The 24,020-nt window shown below is 35.2% G+C and overlaps 1 protein-coding gene across 2 annotated transcripts in view; it reads left to right on the top strand.

The window, feature by feature from the left end:
* ATG2B (autophagy related 2B) overlaps positions 1-24,020 on the top strand; it is a 46,770-nt gene that overhangs the window by 11,165 nt on the left and 11,585 nt on the right. The window contains exons 8-34 of one of the 2 annotated variants that reach the window (XM_066188755.1): positions 446-628; positions 1,287-1,441; positions 2,128-2,239; positions 2,393-2,654; positions 3,518-3,668; positions 4,199-4,291; positions 4,458-4,646; positions 5,936-6,209; positions 7,323-7,428; positions 8,461-8,653; positions 8,859-9,001; positions 10,082-10,239; positions 10,494-10,666; positions 10,969-11,119; positions 11,862-12,061; positions 12,862-12,942; positions 14,608-14,714; positions 14,976-15,068; positions 15,902-15,972; positions 16,966-17,042; positions 17,274-17,444; positions 17,917-18,058; positions 18,849-19,051; positions 19,925-20,151; positions 20,778-20,883; positions 22,566-22,760; positions 23,321-23,422. In XM_066188755.1, coding sequence (XP_066044852.1) covers positions 446-628; positions 1,287-1,441; positions 2,128-2,239; positions 2,393-2,654; positions 3,518-3,668; positions 4,199-4,291; positions 4,458-4,646; positions 5,936-6,209; positions 7,323-7,428; positions 8,461-8,653; positions 8,859-9,001; positions 10,082-10,239; positions 10,494-10,666; positions 10,969-11,119; positions 11,862-12,061; positions 12,862-12,942; positions 14,608-14,714; positions 14,976-15,068; positions 15,902-15,972; positions 16,966-17,042; positions 17,274-17,444; positions 17,917-18,058; positions 18,849-19,051; positions 19,925-20,151; positions 20,778-20,883; positions 22,566-22,760; positions 23,321-23,422 — 4,118 coding nt within the window. Of the gene's footprint in view, positions 1-445; positions 629-1,286; positions 1,442-2,127; positions 2,240-2,392; positions 2,655-3,517; positions 3,669-4,198; positions 4,292-4,457; positions 4,647-5,935; positions 6,210-7,322; positions 7,429-8,460; positions 8,654-8,858; positions 9,002-10,081; positions 10,240-10,493; positions 10,667-10,968; positions 11,120-11,861; positions 12,062-12,861; positions 12,943-14,607; positions 14,715-14,975; positions 15,069-15,901; positions 15,973-16,965; positions 17,043-17,273; positions 17,445-17,916; positions 18,059-18,848; positions 19,052-19,924; positions 20,152-20,774; positions 20,884-22,565; positions 22,761-23,320; positions 23,423-24,020 lie in introns of both variants that reach the window. The other variant, XM_066188754.1, reaches the window with a different exon arrangement.

Raw genomic sequence — 24,020 nt, 5'->3', positions numbered from 1 at the left:
CTTGTTTTATTGGATGTGTTTATTGTTTCTGTACAACAGGAGAAGTATTACATACAGTTTCCCATGTGTCTCATCTTCAAACCTGAAACTTTAATAATTCCTTAATAGGAAAACCTTTAAGAGGTTGTGGCCTTAGTCCCTAAAGCTGGCTGAGAAGAAGAATGTATGCATATTATATGCCAACACACTGCATATATGAAAACTGAAATATTTTAATCAGATGTGAAGTTAATAAATGCTAGGAGAGAGTAATCTGTTCTGAGCAAGTAAAACCTTCAAACCAACAAAAAGCACAAATATACACATCTGATATATAACAGGCATGTATATAACTACACATGCAAATATATGCACCAATGATTCATTTTCAGATTAACTTTTGAATTTTCTTAGGGATACCATTAAGGAAATTACAGTAGGATTTCTGTCCTTTTTTTGAATTCAGAGAGTCTAAGCAGGATAGAATTGTCAAATAAAGACAGGAAGAACCGGCCAATGCAACAGGAGGATGAGTATCGGATCCAGATGGAGTTGAAACGTTATTTAAGGAAAGAGTCTTTATCTGCAGGAGCATCATCTGAACAAAGCTTCTATGAGACAGAGAGTGCCAGAACGCCTTCTAGTCGTGGCAAGTATAAAAAATGATACAAAGTAGCAAATAACCTCTTGTTAAGTTTGTTTAAATTGATTGTTCATCTTTTAACCTTACCAATTTATGTATGAAAATAACTTTGACCTAAAGTGATTATATACCATCAATGGTAAAGTTCAGTAAAAAAATAACTAGTTTAGGTATCAGGCTGGACTTGATTTAGTATTTCAATAAAGCCGTTCAGTTTATGTTAATGTGCAACATGCTAAAAGCACGTACAGCATGATATCTTTTCAAATGTGCAGTTGAGGAAATTTCATCTAGAATAATAGTTGTGTTTATCTGATTTATGTGACTACTTTTTTGCTAATTATTTTTAATGTGAAATACTTTGATTTGTCAAAAGTAGAATGTATCAATTTATAGAAATTATACCAGCTTGAATATGAAAATGAAATATTGAACTGTTTTAATATTCATGAGGGTTTTTGTCTTTTGATTTTTTATTTAAATCTCTCTCCATAGACACTACTAGTCTCATGTCAAGAAAACTTGAAACTTGTGTAAATTATGTATTTAGCTGGCTATTCTGTCTAGCAGTTAGATTTCTGGACTTAAGAATATATTTCTGTTAGAAATAAAGGGTTTTTTTAAATTAGTAAATAACTCTTTACTATCTGTGGTTCTCTATTAGAGGAAGAAGTTTTCTTCTCAATGGCTGAAATGGACATGTCCCACAGCCTTTCCTCCCTTCCACCTCTTGGAGATCCTCCAACCATGGATCTGGACTTGTCTTTAACCAGTACATACACAACTACACCGGCTGGATCTCCACTGAGCACTACAGTGGTATAGTATTAACTGCATTTGGAATCTTTTAGAAATTAACACTTCTGTCTGAAACTGTTGCATAATTGCTGCATTCTTTTCAATGTCATCAACTGTTGCCAAATTCTAGAGCAATTGAAATGTTTAGAGCTGATAGTATTCCTTTTCTGCTATAGAAATGGTATTGGAATTATTCTCATTTATTTGGCTACTAAGTGAGGAAATGTGTTTTCAAATGCCATGAGGCTTATTTAGGATGCTTTGTGATTTATTTTCTTTTTAATTACTGCATGTGTACCACTTGGTTTTCTTTTAAAGTAAACTACACAGGCAATAATGTATGAAATGATTGTATTAAATGTTTCCTCACACAATATAAAAACTATGCCGTTATTATCACCATCTTTCCCAAATCTGTTGTGTACCTAATGTCTTCCTTAATGAAAACCATGGATAGTAGTTGTGGAACTAGAAAATATATGCTCCTGGGGACTGCAACTTTAGCTTTAAGAACCTGTGAAATTAGAAGGCATATCTCAAAGTAAAAAATGCCCACATTGATAAGATGAGCACTAATTCTCCATGAATTGGCATGCTGTTGATTGTTTATGCATGTTGGAGTTTTTTGATCATTTACCTTATTGTTTGTTTGACCTAACGTCTAACAACTCTTTGCAATTTAAGGTCATGTATATTTTTTGTTTTAGCTGCAACCAACTTGGGGTGATTTTCTTGATCGTAACAAACAAGAATTACAGCCTCCAAGAGGTTCCTCACTAACAGCCAATATGGTTCACCAGACTTCCTTAAGAAGGACATGTAAGTAACAACAGATAGATAGTTCTCCCTAGACAATAATGAAAATGAATTGTTATGCAGCAACTTGGTAAAAAGAAATGAAAATCAAAAGTAAGATGATTTTATAAATGTGCTATTGCTGAAAAATTACGTGAACTTAATTTTGTATTTCAGCTATTCCATCCAGATCTGTTTCTGTGGATGAATCCAGACCTGAGCTACTTTTTAGACTGGCAGTTGGAACTTTCTCAGTGTCTGTACTTCATATTGACCCTTTACCCCCACCTGAAAGTTCACTGAACCTTAACCCATTGACACCAATGGCTCGGGATTTCTTTGCCCGAATAGAAAAGATTGAGCCAGTTAAGTTTTCAACAGAAGATTTTCTGTCCTTCCGAGAAGTATTTGCAGAAGCTTGTTCTCATGATCACCTTAGGTATAACTTTGCTTATTAATAAATATAATTAACAAAAATATATTTTAAGTAAATTTGAATAAAGTAAGTTTATTTCCATAGGAGTTGTGTCACTTAATATTTGAATTGCATTAGACTTCTTTATTAATTTCAAGATAGTCTTGAATTTTGACATCTGTTGTCCAAGATGTCTTTTTTTTTAAAATTTAAAACAAAAAAAGAAAGGAGAATAAATATTAAAATCATCTAGCTTTTTAATAGATGAATTAAATTAGGTACAGTTTCTACAACAGAAGTCTAGAGAGTCAAGAATCATTGAGTAAATTATTTCTTTAGAAATAGCTGTGTTTTACAGAACTATTGTTATTCCATTATAGTGATTACTGCTTAAAGGAGCTTAGGGTTTTACTTAATGCAAAATATGGTATCAGTAGGGATAAAGCCTAAGTGAGAACAAGATAATGAAGTCAGGCAACAGTCTTTTTTTGCAGAATTTTTTACCATCCCAGTACAGTGTATGAAGTAAAATATTTAAGGGTGTATATACCTTTTCTTACTGTATGTAATTTAGACTTTGCGAGACATTTGACTGCTTTGTTGTCTATCTAAGGATGTTAGTTTTATATGAGCTGCACCTCAGGTTAGATGCTTAAAATATTCTTTACAAATTTCTCTGTGTTGACCATTGTTGATTATGTTACATGAGCTTCATTGTCTTTGTTGCTAAATCTGTTATAATTAGATATTTTCATATATTTGGAGAAGTTCCGTTGTTCTAATGATTTTAAAAGGATTGTAGTGATCCTTTTTTTGCATACTTAAGTCTTGACTTTTCATCATGGTTATTGATTTCTGCTTTTAATAATTCATTATTAATGATCCAGGTTTATAGGTACTGGCATCAAAGTATCTTATGAGCAAAGACAAAGAACTGCCTCTCGAAGTTTTAGTACTGACTTATCCATTGGAGATATGGAGTTCCTGGAATGCCTTTTTTCTACTGACTCTCATTCCATGCAGCCTCACTATACAGAGGTATGTTAAAAATAAAGGGAGTTCCATAAACAAGAAATGTTGATTGTATAACTGGGAATGCTAGATTTCAAAATGATTGCAATTTAAATGTTTCTTAGGTTTTTTTTTTAATATGTTACATTTTTAAGATAAAATTTACATTTTAATTCTGAGCTTAAATAGTGAACCCAGCTTCTGTCATACTTGACAGGAACAGCACCGAATAGCCAAACTTTGTTAGCTACTTCTTTTAAATATGCTTAGCATGGTTTGGGCATTAAAGTAAATGTTTTCCAAAAACCAAGCAATGGAGTTGAGCAATGCAAAGGTTTCTTGTGGTGGTGGTTATTCTTCCAGCCCTTTTAATGGTCAGAGGCATCCAATAAGGTAGCTGAATATGTGGATTGAGTAAACAGTTGAGCTGGGGCTCTGTTTACTGACTTCAGTTTGGGGTTACCTGTCTGTTCTAGGTAAAATGTCATAAATATATTTTCCTGTGGCAACTTTTTCCTTCTTATTTATTAAGCATTTTTAACTATTTTTTTCTGAAGCTGCTGACATTTCATTCTGAAGAAAGAAATGATTCTCATTCTATGCCATGCCTTCAGCTGCATTATAAGCATTTAGATAATAGAGGACCTCAGGTAAGGTGGGAGATTAAAAAGTCCAAGTTTCTGTACAATAACCTTTGTCTAATTTGGTTCATTTGAACAGAAAATTAACTGTGAAACAGAGTTCTTAACTCCTGCTTTTTATAATTTGTTTCACTGTTGTGTTGAAGATTTTACTGCTTTTTCTCTTTCTTTTCAGGGTAGTCAAGGAAGACTCAGTTCTGTTCCACAGAAAGCAGAGTTACAAATAAAGTTAAGTCCAGTGTTTTGTGAACTGGATATCAGTATTGTAGACAGATTGAATTCCTTACTTCAACCCCAGAAACTAACTACAGTGGAGATGATGGCATCTCACATGTATGCTTCGTACAATAAGCACATAAGTCTGGTAAGTTTAAAGTGAAATTGATTAATTAACTTGCTGGGGTTTTTTTTGCAGGAGGAAGTCAGGGTGACAATAAGCCTGAGATTGCTGGTTCTGATTGATTTGTGGTGGCTAAGGTGCTTTTTTGTTTAGTGTGAGAGTTTTTTTTTGTTTGGTTGGTTGGCTGGGGTTGGTTCGGTTTTTTCCAATTTCTGACACAGAGCAGTAGCCATCTGACAGTCTCATTTTGCATTCAGTGATTGTGTGCTTGAAAACAGACTGAAAAGCAATGGTAGATGCTTCACAAACTGCATAAGTTCTCAGCTTCTTGAAGCAAGGAGAACTGGACAAAAAAGTAATCTTGACTGACTTCTCATCCCTAATCTGTCCCTTTATCATCTCCAGGAGGTGATATAAAGTGTTGCTAACAATTCCACTTGTATGTTGAAATCTTTAGTTGTCGCAAGCAGCCCAGTTGCCTCTGCTGTGCATTACCTGCTCTTGGGGTAGGTGACAGGGAGAATGGGGTCATATGCATTGCATTCCAGTGATCTGAGACCAGCAGAAAGAAGTTGAAGCTTATTTACCTTGGTTTGGGTTGTCACAATAGCATTAAACGTAAAGACTTTTCTTAAAATACTTGAGGAATGATTAATGCAATTAACTCATTTTCTGCACAGCAACAAAAATCTTCTATCTAAGTTTATTGCTGCATTTACTGATTACAGAAAAATAAGCTTTCAAAACTATTTAGGAGAATCTTTTTAAAAACAAAAAAGTAAGACATCGGTCATTTCTGTAAATGTAATTGTCTTGTGAGTTTGATTCCTTTTAATGATCAGTAAAAAGGGGAGGATATGAAGGACATGAAAGTGACAGGAGCTGGACACCCTGACTTCCTGAAAGGGACAAATACACATGACAATAATTCCTATTTTTTCAACAGCAATTTCTAAACAAGTGTCTGAGACACAGTATTTCCTAACTGCAGCTGGGAATTGTTTGGTACTCTTGTTATCTAATTTAAGAGGAGAAAAAAAATTGCAAAAATAGCTGGTTTTTTTAAAGATTGGTATTCTCTGCAAAATCTAGACTTCTAAGTAGAATCTTTACAACACCAATAACAGAAAAATATCCTAAGAACAGTAGCAGTAGATGTTTTTTTTCTGTGATATATAAAAATTTTTCACTTTCAGATATTACATCATCAAAAGCTTTCCTCATAGCCACTTTTAATGCTATTTTCTCTGATTCAGAGGGGTTCTTTATTCACTCTGGTTTGTGTTTTGTGTTTTGTTGTTTGTTTATTTTAGCATAAAGCATTTACTGAAGTTTTTCTGGATGATTCACATACTCCTGCAAACTGTAGAGTTTCAGTCCAAGTCACTGCCCCAGCATTAAATCTCTCTGTTCGCTTCCCAATACCTGATCTACGGTCAGATCAGGAAAGAGGACCATGGTTTAAGAAGTCACTTCAGAAGGAGATTCTTCATCTTGAATTTACCGATATGGAATTTAAAACTGAATTTCTAGGAGGGTCAACTCCAGAACAAGTTAAATTAGAGCTTACCTTTAAAGAGCTAACTGGTAAGAATGTTAATACTATATTCAAAAGTCCTTTTTCATTTTCATAGGTACTATGTAGTTGCGATTAAGGTCCTCTCATATCGTGTAACCCAGGGAATGTCTTTCCACCTGAATTTTGGAGTAGATATGATATCTCTACTGTAGTTTTGTGTTCTGTACTAAATACCAACATAAGTCCAAACATGACTACAAGGAGGAGAGGCTGTGTCTCCAGTTCTGGACTCCTCAGTACAAGAAAGACAAGGAGCTTCTGGAGAGAGTCCAGTGGAAACCACAAAGATAATGAGGCTCTGGAGCATCTTTCATCCGATGAGAAGCTGCAGGAGCTGGGCGTGTTTGGTCTGGAGAAGACTGAGAGGGGATCTCATAAGTAAATAAATATATCAAAGACAGGTGCCAAGAGGATGGTGCCAGACTCTCTTCAGTGGTGCCCAGAGACAGGACAGGGACCTATGGCCATAAACTGAAATTCAAGAAGTTTCACATTAACACGAGGAAAAACTTCTATATGTTGAGGGTGGCTGAGCACTGGAACAGGTGCCCAGGGAGGTTGTGGAATCTCCCTGTCTGGAGACATTCAGAACCCACCCTGGATGTGTTCCTGTGTAACCTGCTCTTGGTGACCCTACCTTGGCAGAGGGGTAGGACTAGATAATATCCGGAGGTTCTTTTCAACCCTAAAAGTGCTGCAATGCCGAGATTGATTCCCTAAATAACGATAACTGAAAAATTTTAATAATTTCACACCTCTTATATCTTTGAAGTAATAAATCTATGAGACTTGTTTATATTTGCAGTCTTCTCTGCTATCTCATTTTGTGCCCTTAATCAAGGCTGTGACAAAATATAGTGGTGCTATAAATGTAAATGCAGATATCTATGCATTAGAAACATCTGATTTTCTAACTACTGCTATCTAGAAAATAGTGTGAAATAATTTTTGTTTCTAAAAGTTGATTTTTTGGAAGAAGAGTTGACAAACTTTGCCTAAGTAGCTTAGCAAGCTTAACATTGATTAGTTAGTCTTGTTAGACTCCAGCCTGAGGAGTGGCTAACCTGGAGTTAGCAGTTGTCATTCCTCTGTTAATTTCTAAAAAATCTCTCTTTGTTCAGGTTCATTTGAAGAAGATAATGCAGAAACACCAGTAAAATTTTTTCAGGTGTCAGGTGGCACAGATGGAGATATAACATCATCATCAGACAATTTTGACTGGCCTCGGTAAAATAAATTTTCGTGCTTTTAATATGGATGGATTAAATTTTTATGAAGGAAGCACTGTTGTTTTTCTAATTTTAATCCAGAATGCCTGTGTGGTAAATGACTGAAAATAATTTGCAAGGAAAGAGCATGTAACTATTGAAAAGACTCCAAGAATTTATAAAAAGAAAGCCTGGAAATTCTACATTTATAATAATGCAATATGGTTTTTAATATATAATGACTTCTGCATGGACTTGAGTAAATTTCAGTGAAAGTTAGGTAAATTATTAGAGACTTGAGACTTTCTTCCAGTTTTTTGCTTTATCTTTTCTCCTGCATTCATGACTGAATACCAAACAGCCCATCCTAGCTGAGTTTTGCCTCAAAATAATATAAGCCATAAGAATAGTAAGAATAATTTTAGTGTGACTGAATTATTGCAGCTTATATCCCATGCAAGGCAATATAGTACTTCAGACTTACTGAAGGGAAGAGCCTGGCAGCTGAAGCATGTAATAAGATGTTTAAAGAGGCAATTTTAGATTTACTACAGAATTTTCTGTATACATTTTTTGCCACAAAATTCAGTGGCTTTCTGACAGCAAGTTTATATGGACATTTTTTTCTTTTATAATGGCACAAATAAAATTTTCTATAACAGTGTTTAAGAAGTTACACCATGCAGTAGAGCATTTTTAATAGCTGTTAATGGTCTAGTGAAACAAGCTTTATTTTGGGAGAGTGCTAGGTTTTTCTTAGGTCACCTCTATGGTCACCTGATGGAGTTGAATAAAGCAGACACGTAACATTTTCTTTCACCTGATGGTAGCTTTTCCATGTCCTTTGGTGGGTATAAGTTAGTTTCTTCTTAGTAGTATTGCTTTGGGTAATAAAATATGTTATTATCTAATAAAAAAGTCCCTGGATTTTGAGCTATTTAGTCTTATGTGTATTTAATGGGAAGCCAGTAGAACTAGTGGACATGTGACAGTACATAAACATAAACATTATAACCATCTCACTTATTCTCACTAACTTCTTCAATGTCAGGATTGTGTTGAAAATAAACCCTCTGGCTATGCACTCTATTCTGGAGAGGATAGCAGCTGAGGAGGAAGAAGGTGATAATAACTTTCAAGAGGAAGAAGAAGGAGGGTCTCATTCTTTGAAAGATGTCTGTGATATTAGAAGACCAGAGCCTTCTCCATTTTCTTCTCGTAGGGTCATGTTTGAAAATGAAGAGGTACTATAAAACTTTGTTATTGCTTTGTGCTTGTGATAGAAAAAGTGAATACCTTCTCACTACTTTACATGCAACTTCTGGCTTCCACTTCTGGTTTTGTTTTGGGTTTTTTTTTTTTGGTTGTCTGTTTTTGTTGTTGGGGTTTTTTTTTGGTTTTTTTTTTTTTTTTTTTCCCCCTTAAACTTAAGATTTTTTTTTCTTTCAGATGGTGATGCCCGGAGATGTAGTTGAAATGACTGAGTTTCAGGATAAAACAATTAGCAATTCTCATTATGTACTGGAACTCATGTTACCAAACATTCACTTAACATTACCAAACAAAAGCTTCTATGAAAAACTTTACAACAGGCAAGTGTAATTGTTTTGCTTGGTTATCGTGACCTGTACTCTTAGTTCTGTGCCACTTTTGATAAAAGCTATTGTCTAAGCACGTATAGCAGGAACACATTTGTATAGTTTATTTAAAACCACAAAGTGCTATACAGATATTTTTCCAAGTTAATATGGCACCATTGTGTCTGCATCTGATTGGCAGCTCTCTTCTAAAACGTGTTTGGCAGTTTTTGTGAACAGGGAGTGAAGCTAAACAGTCTTTGACTCTCAGTGAATACTTTGTTCAGGTCTCTGTGCATGGTTTCATTTTGCTCTAATCTTTCTGATTTCTTCTTTAAACAGATTATTATACTTAAAAAAATTGAGCTGAATTTTATTCTTTCCATCTAAAAGTTTAGAGCTTGCAAGGCAGTCAGAAAAAAAGCCCTCAAATCCAGTTTTGTAGGGCTCACAAAGGTTTATAAAAATGTAGAGAAAGTGAGCCCAATTTACAGATGGATGTTTGCCATTTATTTCTGTTAGTTTGCTGTCTGAAAAACAACAAAATACTACAAGATTGTTACTGTGCTGTGTGATATGCCAGAGAGATGCTGATCTATTTTGGTCTCTGATAGGTGTTATTTTTGTTTGAGTATTTTCACTTCCAAAGTGGCAAAGCAGAACCTTCCACTGAATATTCTGTTGGAATACTTCTGTACTGAATGTCATATATCTTTACCCTGACAGGCATACTCCCTTGAAATCAAAAGAATTAATATTTCTTGCAACTCAGTTGAAAATTGATGTGATCAAAATAGGGGTTTCTTAGCACCCCCTCCAACTTACTGAGCTAATAGATACCTACTTATAGAGCCTTTGTGTCACTATCATATGTTAGACTTTGATATGTGTATGCCATAATTACAGAAGTTACTTCCTTTTTTTATTGCTCTTACTCCTGAATATATTATTGTTTCTTGTGCTCGTGTACTTTCTCTATCTCGTTCATGGATATCTTGTTATTTCAAGTCTGCAAAGAAATTATGCTTGATTGACTTAATACAAAATGGGAATATAGTCATATATCTTGTGTACTGATAATGTATTTCTTCCTAGGATCAGCAATGATTTATTGTTGTGGGAACCCACAGCTCCATCTCCTGTAGAAACATTTGAAAACCTTTCTTATGGTGTTGGACTATCTGTGGCCAGCCAGCTCATCAACACTTTCAGTAAAGACAGCTTTAGTCAATTTAAATCTGCAGTTCATTATGGTAATACACTTAATAAATCATCTAGAACTATAGTGCTTTAGAAGCATAATTGTCTGAAGTGATCAAGGTGTTAGTGGAAAGATTTTGTAAACTTAGAGGAAAACGTAAACCAAGAAAATAAAAAAGGTAGATTACTGTTTAATTGGGTAAAATACGTGTGAAATTGAATTGCATTGCCAATGGAGAAACAATGAGTTATTGGCATAATATGTATACTATCTAGAGAATGAGTTGTTCTTCATTTTATCTGTTAGATGATGAAAGTGGATCTGAGGAAGAAACACTACAGTATTATTCCACTGTTGATCCGAACTATCGTTCACGCAGAAGGAAAAAGCTTGACTCACAGAATAAAAACTCACAGAGCTTTCTGTCTGTTCTGCTAAATGTGACACATGGATTAGTGTCAGTATTCACAGATGTAAAGGTGAGGCACTGGGGCTAGAACAAGTTTTTTTTGTTTTGATCATGGATCCCCTTCATGCTGTATGTACTTACGTGGAAGGAGATAGTGTTTTTACAAGTTACTCTGTAATCTTCATACTACTATAACTAGACAGTAATGCAACACAGTATTTTGCAAATTCTGTTTGCTTTGCTTCATGTGAGAATAACTGAAATGCAAGCAGGAAAACATGCATTGGTAGCAAGTGTTATGTTAGTTTAGACTGCCTAAACACAGCAAACTATCAGCAAATGATGATTTTATCTTTTCTGTTCTTCCTTTAGCAGGATGATGGAAATACACTGGAAGGAAAATATGGCGAATTTTGGTTTGAATTCAACAGTGGTTCCCTTTTCAGTGTTACTAAATATGAAGGCTTTGAGGACAGACACTATGTTTGTGTCCATTCTAGCAGTCTCAATTTATACCATCAAGGTAGGGGTGGGATTGAGGTGGCTTTGGGACTAAATTTGAAATTAACTAAGCTTGAAACTTTTTAGGAAAAAGGCTGTATTTTTTTCCTCTTTTCTCTCATAGTGTATCATTTGACACACTGAATATAATTTATGGCTAATGTTCTAAATGCTACAGTAATGCAACTTCATTATAGCTGTATTTAGTTACAGTTTAACTCCAACTTTCCAGACAGCTACTGGTCTTTAAAGGTACTGTGATCCTCTGGCAAATTAGTTTTACAGCCTATTCTTTACTATGAAAATACACTCTTTCTACATGTTACTGGTTTTGTGTGTCTGGTAATCCCCATGTAGTTCAGCCTTTTCGGGTTTCCCCCTCAGATGCCTCTGAATCAGTGGTACTCATGTTTCAGTGCAAGGCTTAGTTATTGTTTGTTTAGATGTTAGCCTGGCACTATCTCATAAAATGAAGGGGAGACACATGGTCCTCCATGTAATCTGTAGGAGATTTCTGTCCTTTATTTCAACTTTGCTATTTTGTTGGGCAAATAAAAAACTCCATCTTTAGTAGCCACATTGAAGATTATAGCTGGAACTGTGGTTTTGAATACTGGATCACCCATCTTCCCTTCACAGCTCTTGGTTGTGCATGACTAACTTTGGTAATTAAAATAATTTTGTTGGCATTAAGCATAAAAAGAATTTTCTGTAACACTTCATCAGTAACAGCTTTGATAATTAATTCCAAAATCTCTTTGCAGGTTTGGTAGATGGAGTCGTCCCTTCCTCTGAAGTGCGACTGCCCAGCACAATACGTCCCCATTGGTTAGAGCCTACTATTTGTTTTTCTGAAGAAGATGGTCTTAGTAGGACTACTTCAGATGGTGTAGGAGTGGATAGTCCAAGTATGCTGACTGTTGCAGTCAAAATCCAGTCAGATAAAATAGAGAGCAATACAAAGGTTTGTGCTGTTTGTGCTTTTATAAAGTTGAGTTATCTCTGTATAGAGGCATCTAGACTTGGAGTTAGAAGTGTTATAGATGAAGAAACCGTATGTTCTAAGATATTCATTTTCAAACTATAATTTTCTGTTACAATCTTTTGGGTAGATTATAAAATTTAAGCAGCAGCTTAATTTATTAATTCTTCCAATACTTCACTTTGCTGATTATGCTATTTCTTTACTGAATGCATTTTTTGGATAGTTGACCTTTTTTGTTTGTTTTTGTTGAGTTTCTCTGGTGTCAAAACAGGCAAGAACAACTATAGAGTTACACTGCAGTTAACTAGCAGTGTCATTTAATAGGCAGCCTTTGCTTACCTGTTTGGAATGGGACTGGTAAAATGACGGTAGCATTCGTTAGTGTGGCTGAAAGATGACGTCTTAGCATAGTGGTGGCAAACAGGTCGGTTGAGGTATCTAAATAAGGGTTCTGCAGACCAGCAAAATGTTGTGGGAGTTCAATTTTCTCACATGTGAGCTATTTTGGGTTAGTATTCCTGGTAATTTCTGCTGAATCCCAGAGTGAATGTACAGGCAGCCTTCCTTCCTACCACCGCCACAAAGCTGCCATTTCTACACTATCGTGTTGCAAAAAGTATGATACTGTGTTATCCAGGGTTTATGTATTGGGAAGCTGGGTTTTTCTAGACACCAGGAGGTTTTTTTGGGGGCAGAAGGATGACACTGTTTCATAATCTAGGTGTAAAGTGGCTTTCAAGGAAACACGTGTAACTAAGTCTTGCAACTTTGTTGTGCAGGAATTTCTGGTTGCTGTTGGACTAAGAGGAGCCACCCTTCAGCACCGAGTGCTGCCTTCAGGTTTAAGCTGGCATGAGCAGGTCTGGTTGCTACAGTTTTCTTGACTACAGCTTCAATTTCAGTCTTATTGCCTTAACGATCTAACTAAATCTTGATTGAAATTCTTGTTGTTAGGCTATGCTGTATATCATACTCTGCTCTGGAAAGTGTTATTATTTCTTTCCTGTTTCTCTTTGAGACCATTGACAGATGATAATCTTACTTTTAAATGATTTCTTGTCTATTCATTTGATTCCTCTCATAATCCTAATTTTTTGCCCATAACATGTCAGGGAGGCTCTTGGGGAGGTTTTACTTCATTCTGTTGGGGTTCAGGTTTTGTTTAAAATTCAGATGAAAAAATCTCAGTAGTCCAATACAATTCAAAAACATAAATAATCCTGAAGTTAAAAATACCCTCAAAACAAGCAAATGTATTATTTGCAATTCTGAAGGCATTTCTGTATTCTTCCCTTCTGCTGACTTTATCCCTCAAGTCTCATTTCTCAGTTGTACATTTCCTGTTCTGTATTGCTGGAATAGCAGTACTGGAGGACTTCAGGGAGGCAGTGAGCAGCAGTTTACACAAACATTTCTGAATGAGAAGGGTTGTAGTCATAGCTGTGGATGCAGAGGTAGAGCACAGCAGCTGGGGCTGGAGCCCCTTGGTCTGTGTGTGTGCACATGAGGCAAGACATGCCATTAGCACAGGAGCAGTGTTGTTGAATGTACCACTCCTATACTGGATTACAGATAGTAACCCTTGACACTCAAGCTTCTCCTCTTTATCCTCCAGTCTGTATAATATACTGATGTTTAAATGCATTGTTACTGTATAACTGTGTGGGGCTGAACTTGGGACTTTGGACTCTGCTGTGCCATTATTTTCTCCTCAGCATAATATTCCTGTGGGTTTGTGTAGCCTGTTTTACACCGTGTTGCTTCTTTGCTCTGTGAAATTTTCCTCGAGTAATGTTCCCAAGTGCATCACAGGCAATATTTTTTGGAGGGGGAGAGATGAAATAAAAAAATGTCCAAAGAGGTAGTTAGAAGAAAAAATTAAAAGACCAGCAGTGATGGTATGCCTCAGGCTTGGAATATTTTAAAAACTTTTATAGTGTAACATACTGGAGAGGGAACTATGACAGATCTTCTAGAGGAGGATAACAGCTAGTTTTATGTTGTAGTACATGAAAAAACTGTTTATACAATGAATGTGCACATGGGTCTGAGTGTATTTCCCATTCTCACCCCTCAAGAAAGACTTGAAGATAACTTGAACAATGTAGAGGGTTACAAGAAAAGTGAGCTTTTCAAAGAGAGAGCAAGGAAAATGCAAACACTAGTAACAGCTACAAAGGGGGATGCATAAGACTGTATTTGGGCAGTGTTTTAAAAATGCATTGTCAAGATTTGTTACAGGGAGGCACTTGAGTGTATGTGGATTGGTCTTTTCCATACCTTTGAAGCTGCAGTTTTTATGTTTTGGTGGGGGTTTTTTTGGGTTTTTTGTGTTGTTTACATTCTATGCTTCTCTCTAAAAAGATATTGAGTAAGTATCTTTAAATATCTGCGTCTGTTCACACTTTTCCTTCCACTAATCTAACATTTTATTGTCATATCTGTTACAGGGTTTCTCTTTTGGGATGCATTGTTGTTTGTTAATTTAACAGATATTGAAGTATTAATATGTTTGTGATTTTTAGATTTTATATTTTTTGAATATTTCTGATGAGCCTGTTCTGGGATATAGTCCTCCAGCTACAATTACAACTTTTCATGTACATCTGTGGAGTTGTGCTCTTGATTACAGGTAAGTAAAATGCAAGTGTGTCACTTGACTCTGTAACTGCGTACTTACTCTTCAGGAATGATCAAGTTTGCATACTATAAATAATATTTATTTAGGCACTTTTGAAAAATGTGCTTAACAGAAATCCCTTAACTGGAAGGAATTTAAAGTAGGAAATGACTTGCCTAGGTCTGGGAAGATGGAGTTAGGTAATCTATAAGGCTTTGAGTGAACTTCCAAATAGGTACAGAGCACTAATTTGTTTTTCTTGTTTGTTATTAGGCCCTTGTTTTTGCCAGTCAGATCTTTACTTACTGTTGAAACTTTCAGCATTTCCAGCAGTGTTGCAGTAGATAAATCCTCTTCTACTCTCAGGTATGATGTAAATGATTGTGAATCATGTAAGCTCCTGTACAACTTGTAATGCCTATATGCTTTTTTGAAGCATTAATGCATTAATGTTGTGTAAATGATTACACTGGTTTCCATCTTGTGAAATTTGCTCACATGTAATCCTTCTGTTTTATTAGGTTAAATAATTTTGTTTATTTATACTTTTTAGTTGGATTGCTTCCTTTTTACAACAAGCAATTCTGCATTTTTAGTTAAGATTGGAATGTCCTGAAATGAAGTTATGTCTATTTTATGAATTAGTAAGACCTTAAGATTTCTTGTAATTTGTTACTTGGAGACAGTGTATTAGTTAATTGAATATTAAATGACTAATGAAAATATCTGTAACTTCTAATAATTTTCTTGTAACTTCAGTTGAATATTCACTCTGTTTTACCTGTTCTGTTGTGAAATATCTACAAAGTTTATTGTTTTTATTGATAAAACCTTTTAAGTGACCTTTGAAACAAATGTTCTGTTAACTTTATTAAGAAGAGAAAAAAACCCCAGAAATAGAAATAAGTGTTAAGGATTAAGGCATTATTTTCTATTCTAGGAAGGATCAAATATATAAATTGAAGCATAAGAAATATATAATTAGTGGTTATATAGCGATTAAATAGCGGTAATTAGCGATTACAGTTAGTTGTCAATAGATGTGAGAATTCTGAAAGTTTAAAGTGAAGAGTATGGATTTAAGATATGCTAGGTGTATTTGTGGTTTAGAATATTTTTTTATATACTAATTTCTTTTGACTTACTAATTGCACAGCATTTCTCTAGCATTTTAATTTCATCTCCTTATTGTCTCTCAGGATAATTTTAGATGAAGCTGCTTTGCATTTGTCTGACAAGTGTAACACTGTCATGGTGAACCTCCATAGAGGTAAGGATGCTTCAGATGTGACTAATCAATTGCAGAGCCTAAAAAAGCAAATTACAGGCATATTCAGCATGTGCAATGGTTATTGAAGAAGAGGACTGAGGAGATAAGGAGCAGCAAGTCGAGTATGCAAGAATAGTGCAATGTTGGTAAAAATCTGAGTGCTCTGGTGTGGATTTCTGGATCTAGAATTATGTCAGAGAAAAGCATCTTGCAATTCCTTTAGTATCTTGTTACAGTTTATAATGGGTATTTGAAAAAGCATATATTTAAAAATCTGGAGTTTCACAGAAAGAACTTTTCTTAGAAAGAGATCTCATGAGATATATATATTCTAAATAGTTTAACTTGGTTCATCTAGTTGAAGTAGTTGAAAGGCATGGAATTGTAGGTTCTGAAAAGAATCATACCAGCTGCGTTGCTCTCATCGAAATAGTTATAGTAAGAACCTTTAAGGACTGAGGGACTTGAATCAATATTTAATGAGTTGGAGAAATAATGAAACCTTGTGCCCACAAACGTGTATTTAGCTTAGGTAAGAGATCTCTAGTAGGGGGCACAGTAAAGGTAAGCCTGTTTTGTTTAAACAACAAAAGAGGACAAATAAGTTATTCATAGCACTGAAAGATTAGTACAATATGAACATGTGTTCTCTCTCACTTCAGCTAAAAAGCTGGTAGAATGTTTAGTCATTCAGCTTCTCTGTGCCTTGGTTTCTCTAACTCACACAGATGGGATGAAGATAAATATCTTAAAAGATTACAGTGCACACAGATGGTGGTAGTGGGAGTGATACACTGGACTGAAAAGCTTCAAGTTCTTGATTTGAGTAGCTGAAACTTGAACTCTGAAAGTAATCCTCATCAAAGAAGGAAATGCAGAGATATAAAAGGTTTTGTTTCCTTTACAGCTCATACTGGTTTTAATGGTTTTATAACTATAGGTATATAGGGGTTTGTTATTTTCTTAGTAATTTTTAAAATTATCATATTTCAGATTATGTTCGTGTTATGGATATGGGACTGCTGGAACTAACCATTACAGCAGTAAAATCAGATTCTGAGGGAGAAAGAGTAAGTATTCAATCACAAACAAACTAAAATGTAAAATCTTCATGAGAGATTGTGACTTGAAAATTACTTCATTATACTTAAAATCAAAGGTTTTTTGGTTTATTTGTATTTTTTAACTACTTTTTTGACTAGTTAACTAAAATAATTTAAAAACAGCTGTGTGTATGCCATTTCTATGGAACTTTAGGATGACTTGAAGTTTATTCTTGTTTTTTCATTGTTGCTATCTAGACTAAACCACGTTTTGAGCTGCACTGTTCCAGTGATGTAATCCATATTCGTACCTGCTCTGATTCATGTGCTGCACTAATGAATCTCATACAGTATATTGCCAGTTATGGTGATTTACATCCACCTGCTAAGACAGAGGTCAAACGTGGAGTTAGCAAGCCAAAAATGAAGGTATACAATGGCAAATTGATAGCAACGTAACTTTCTGCTTCTTGGTAATATATTTTGATTTTAATCCCCATTCTATTTACAAATAATATGAGATTTTCTGCAAAGAAATTAACAAATTGTATCTAATTTAAAATATATTTCAGAGTTAAAATATTTTCTTTTTCTGCATTGGTCACTAAATGTTTTAAAATATTACTCTGTTCACCTCTTGTACTTTATTCTTATCTAAAGAAGAAAATTCCAGGACATATATGAGCTGTCCAGGTACTCTCATGATCTAAATACCGTGAACCATAATGTTCTAACCTACTTTATGGATCATCCAGCTTGATGTTTCAGATCACTTGACTATTTAACAAGTTAAGGTGTTTTTTCTCACAGTTCAAGAGCTGTGAATCAAGCTGTTCTAGCAGAATCTTTTTTGACATTTGTTGGTTTTGAGATGTAACTATGTACAGTTCCTCTCTTATAGGTAGAAACCTTTAGCCAACCATCTTCCCATGGACCAGGCCTTGCTGAATCTGAGCAGCAGATTTTACGGGATTTGATGAGTGATGCGATGGAAGAAATTGAGACTCAACAGACTGCTTCTGCCATGAAGCAAGAGTCTAATGGTAAGAATCCTCTGAAGGCTTAACTGCATAGAAAGTACATTTTTTTCTGGAAAGAAAAGTGGGATTGAAAGTTTTGTGTATGTAGAGATGGCTGCAATAAGAATGGGAGCAGGTACTTAGGATGTCTGAGATCTTCAAACTATGGAACAGATTCTTGTCTTTAATAATAGTAATGCAGAAGTACTTGGAGGTTCTAGTCAAATACACATTACTGAGGCACTGTAAGCAGCAGGGAAGAAAACTGTCTCTGGGACTCTGTCAAGACCCCTAATCCTGTAGGAGTATAAGTTAATGTGGAGGAACCAAAGACCTTTATTCTGTGTTTGAGGGAGGTCCAGGAAGATGGTGCAGTTCTGAATCACAGGAAGAACTTTCAGCTATAAATTTTTTTTTAAGTTAGCAGATAGAACAAGATAAGTTAATTTTTATCACAGGATTATAGCTTCCGTATCATGGCTGGAGTGTAATTCAGGTTTAAATTTGATAAGGATTTTGTACTGGAAGTAGATTTCTATTCCATTACTATTTCCATAATGTCTGGTCATCTTTTCTGTGGTGGAAGGTGAGCAGTCACTGTATTACTGAAAGTTTTTGATGCTGTGATCTTACTACCAGAATGAGAAACTTGAGAATTGTATATTATTTATAGTAGGAATTGATTCAAGATGTAATAAGCAAGTTTCCTTGATACAGTTGAAGTTACAAACATTAGTTTATCTAATTTTCAGATTTTGTAAGGATTCTAACACTGAAACATGTTTTTTTCCTCCCACCCTTCTTCAACTCCCAGGAGTTTTGGATGACAAATCTCAAACTCAGGAACCATCTTGCTCAGATCTCTTCCTGTTTCCAGATGAAAGTGGAAATGTTTCACAAGAACCGAGTCCCACTTACGCTTCATTCACTCATCACCTGATAAGTGAGGCCATGGGAGATGTTCCGGCAGAAAGTGATGATTTCTGCATTCTTTTTGCTCCTAAAGTTGCCGTTGCTGTAAGAACCTTTGAAAATTACTTTAAAAAAATCCATATATAAACTGAATTAGAGAAAAGCCTATGTAAAACCTGGACAAATAAGATATCATAGATTTCTGTGATTGCTTAGTGATGCTTTTCTGTTTGAAAGGAATTCCTGCATTGTTACTGTTACGAATGAGTGCAAGTATTTTCAAATAGATAAGACTTTTCTATATCTCTACACTATCTAATTGTTCTCTTATGTGAATGTTATATTGAGTTGTATTGGCAGTTTTCCTACATTTTGGTCATGTTTAATCAAAACAGCAGCTTTGCATGTCTTCTGATCTTTTGTTAGTTTCTCTCTTAGTCTAAGCTCTCAGTGTTTCTGAGGACCTAAGATCCTTGCCAAACCTCAGAGAAATGCTTGTGTGTTGCTTTACACCAATGTCTGTCCTCTGCATGTTGTCTGGTAGTATTCTTCATGACAGAAGCAGTTCCTGGGTCCCTGATTAAGAAGCTACATTTTCCCAATTACAGTTGAGCTTGTTTGTTTCCGGAAGTGCTAATAGAATAGCCTGGGGTCTTCTGTGGTTTTCTGTTTGCTTGCAACTAGTACTTCATTTTGTTTGTAGTTTGGGTGGGGAAGTTTTTTGTTTTGGTTTGGGTGTTTTTATTGTTGTTTTTAACTGCATTACAGCTTCTACTTTTTTTCATATGCTTTTGTCTGTACTTTATAAGAAACATTTCTAAACCTATCATGTGTTGTGTAGGCTTTGGACGACAGTACAGAAAAGTTATCCTTTTCATGGGAAAGAATTAGACGTCTCAATAAAGAAATCAGATTTCACCTTGTCAATGCCATGTTTTTTTGGTTTGTTTTTTTTTTTTTTTTTTTTTTTTAAATTAGGAAAAGGAGGAAGAGCCAGTTATAAAAATAATGGTTGATGATGCAATTATCATAAAGGAAAATCATTTCAGTCAACCTATTAAAAAAACGGATACAAGCAAAGCTCCCCTTCATTTTCCTGTTCCTCTGGTACGCTATGTTGTAAAGGAAATATCTCTTATTTGGCATCTTTATGGTGGAAGGGATTTTGGGACTGCACCACCAACTTCTCCAGCTAAAAGTTTCATGTAAGTGTTTGATCTAATTATGTGGGTTAGAAAATTTAGAAATACTTTATATTCTTTTGATTTGGAGTAATCTTATTGCTCAGTCTCAAGTCTCCCTTGCTTGCTTGTTGGCTCTCTTCTCACAAGGAATCAGTCATAGAATGGTTTGGGTTGGAAAGGCTCTTAAGGATCATCTAGATTCTTATTCAGTTTGACTCCACACATCAGAGTTTTTCTTGTGTCAGCCTGGACAAGCTGGGTTGGATTTTGCTGATTTTTGGAGTGGGGTGGGGGAATGGATTTTGTTTTAGGGTAATATTAGTAGTCAAATTTTCCTAAAGAGATCAGAACTTAAGGAGCATAAAAGTCAGATTTACAGGATGTTGTGAGCTAGAGAATAAAATTATTACAGTCAAAATTAAGGAAATGAATGTTAATTTGGTGGGATACATGTTCCTGGCATTCTGCTTAGGTGTGTATTAGTTGAACAAAAAGAAATTTTTTGGTTTACAGTAACATAATTTCAATTTTTTAAAAAATATAATTAAAATAGCGAGAAGTTACATCCAGTGCATTTAGTTTTTAGATTTACAGTAAGATAACTTTAATCTGCAAAAGTGTATTTTTCCTTTTTATTTCCCCAGAAGTCCCCACAGTTCTCCTTCTCATACACCAACAAGGCATGGACGGAATACAGCATGTGGAGGAAGAGGGAGAAACCCAGACTTTCTAATGGAAATACAGTTAAGCAAGGTGAGTAACAGAAACAGCTTCAGCCATGACTTCAGTGTGTGGATATCTTTACATGTTATACTCCTTTGATAACACCTTTCTATTAGAGTTCAGTACTGTTTCTTTCTAAGCAGTCACTTTGATGGTGATGAATGTAGAATTTGTCAAGAAAAACTGTTACTATTGGCATAGCATTTACTTGCTGCATAAGCTTGTTCCTAAAGATGGAGTATATTCATCACAGTATTCTTAAAAGTCCTTGTTTATTATACAGAACTGCTGTTCTGTTTTTCTTTCTTCAGTTCCATTCTGAATAGGGACACCTGTTATGAAATAAAGTGTTCTAACAAAATAAGCAAGATAGATCTCTTGAGAATGTTCAGTGTATTGGTTTGATAGCTGGATATGAAATAACATCTAGTTATATCAGTGTTGTTTCTGTGTTTCCCCTAACATATTTAGCACCTTCAGGCATAAGTATCTTACTATGGTTTTTAAGCCTGTGCTTAGCTCTAACATAGGAACTAGTTGGTTTTTTTTAGTGCTGTGAATAATATTGGTAAGGAAATAAACATATTTCATGTTACATGGATCAATAACAGATTATATTAAAAAAAAGATGTTTTCAAACATTTCCATAAACATGAAAGGCACTACATAAAAATAAAGGCCTTTTTATAGTCTATGTGCATTTCTAAAACTTAAAATTCATCCCATTAGTACTTCAAGCTTGCCAGAAATATGTGATATTAAGGTAGCCTTTTCTAGAAAAAACATGACATTGCAATAAAATAGAGGGAAAAGGGAAGCATTTCATATTCCACCTGGAAAACTACACATGTAGAATTATAGCCATCACCCAATTTGCAGATCTTTAATGGGAGTTGCTGTTAGCACTGAAGCTGTATAAAGGTTTTTTCCCCTGCTTGGGCCCCTGACTCGGTTCAAGGCCGAATAGCAATGTTTGAAGCGCTGAAGGAGAATAAAGGCGTCACAAGCGGTGTCGCCTGGGAGCTGAGCGCGGCGCCGGCAGGGGCCGCTGCCGCGCCCGCTGTGTGCGCCCAGCAGTGTTCCATGGCCGGCCGGGCTGCGGCCGCGCTGGGGGAGCAGGGCAGCGTTTGTGCGTCACCGCAGCTGGAAATGAGAGCTGCATCCAGGGGTGACCTAACCAGGATAACTTAGAGAAATGCTGATTTAGATTTATGTGGAGTAAAGTGAGTAAGAAAAAGGAAACAAAGTGGCAAGAAGCCACTTGAGAAATCAGTTGGTAGTGAAGAAACAGTTTTTCTTCGGTATTAGAGGGTGCAAGGCTCAAGAACTGCAAGATTGTCTGGTACAGGCTTCACCATGAAGTGAGAAAGATGTCAGGAGTGAGAGGAAAAAGCTGAGCCCATGTTAAAAAAAAAAGTGAAATTAATTCCTTATCTTTTACTGACTCTTTGTTTTGTCTTGAATTTGCATATTAAAAAACAAACATGTACACTACTGGAAATGGAAGATTTCTACTGCTAGATATGTAAAAACCTGAATAATGTTCAGAAATCTTAATAGTATTTCTGTAAATTTAAAATAGTAGACAGCTGTAAAAGTTCTTGTATGTGGTATACTTCCCTGATTTTTGTTTATTTTTTTTTTTTTTGAAGAACTATTCTGCTGTTAAATGGTGTTTTTCAATGAAACTGACTTTCTTTCCTTTTTAAAAGGTGAAATTCCAGCATGAAGTGTATCCTCCAGGTGGTGCAGATGGTGAATCCTGTCTGTTGGAGCAGCCAGTGTCACGACAAGTTTTTATTGTTCAAGATCTCGAGATCAGAGATCGCTTAGCTACATCACAAATGAATAAATTTCTCTATCTCTACTGCAGTAAAGAGATGCCCAGAAAAGCACATTCAAACATGGTATAGCTATGAAATGTTAATTTCTTACAATTACTGTGCTTGAATTATCGTTGTGGGGCTATGTGGACTTCTTTATCTTGCAGAAGCAGAAACATGAGTTTGTTACACTGAAGTAATATAACTTGTTGATAGTTATTTGTTTGACTCTTTGTGGATATTAAGACTAATTCAAAGGTCAGTGTGAATGTCAGCATGTCAGGTATTAATGGGTTTGAGACTGTTATTTAAAAAAGAAGATGTGCAGGACTACTTTGGTAGCTTTCACAATTTGGTTTTGAGCAAATGTCTGCTTGTATCATTGATGAGACTTTTCACTACACATCCAGATTTGTATTTTTATGGTATACAGTGGTCTTACTGGTTCTATAAAGGATTTCATAATTTTTGAGGGTTTAATTGTTTCTTTATAAATTCAGAGTAGGTTTTTATTCAAATGGTAATTGCTAAGTGGAATCATACTAGTACAGAGATTTTGCAGTAAGTGTTTTTCCTAGCTGGTGTTCTGAGATTTAATAATTGTGAATGTTTGTGCTTTTATTGATCTTGTTGTTGTTTTTCAGTTAACAGTTAAAGCATTACATGTCCGTCCAGAGTCTGGCAGATCCCCACAGGAATGTTGTTTACGTGTTTCACTAATGCCACTTCGCCTCAATATTGACCAGGTTGGTTATGCCAGTGCAAAAAATAAAATAATTTTTTCTTTATTGAATGATACATGGGGTTTCTCTTAACCAGATACTTTTAGCCATCATACATATTTTATGTTTTACATTTTCTTGCTGTGATACCTTTTTTATTTAATCTTTGGATCTCTGTTGTTTCATTTATATCGGTGCTAGAACTTGCCTTCTGCTCCAGCTATTACAGAGGCTAGATTTTTTTTATTTTAAAAAGACTAAGAATATCTTTAGGCAAAACAGTTTTCTCAGTAAATTTTCCTCCTGAAGCTTCTGATAATCTCAAAGCGTTTAGAATCACGGCTTTTAGAAATAACTACTTTTTCTTAAATGATCTGGTTTTGTTTGTTCATGAAGTGACTTCATTGTTTTTAGTTGAAAAAGGTTAATCATTAATTCAGAAGTGGTTTACAACATCTTGGTCAAGGGCACTTGACATTTAAGAAATGCTTCTATAACCTGAATCTTTTGTCTTGCTATCAACTGCAGTGGCAGGGGGAGCTGAAATTGTTTTACTTTCTTTAGCAGGTCTTTGTGCAAGGTATTTTTGATATATTCAAGAAATATTTGGGTCTTTTCTTAA

This window comes from Chamaea fasciata, unplaced genomic scaffold (assembly GCF_029207755.1).
Source record: "Chamaea fasciata isolate MVZ Bird 193981 ecotype frontalis unplaced genomic scaffold, bChaFas1.0.hap1 SCAF_7, whole genome shotgun sequence".
Classification (NCBI taxonomy): domain Eukaryota; kingdom Metazoa; phylum Chordata; class Aves; order Passeriformes; family Sylviidae; genus Chamaea; species Chamaea fasciata.
The sequence above is the reverse complement of the archived record's forward strand: the minus strand, read 5'-3'. Positions and strand labels throughout refer to the sequence as shown.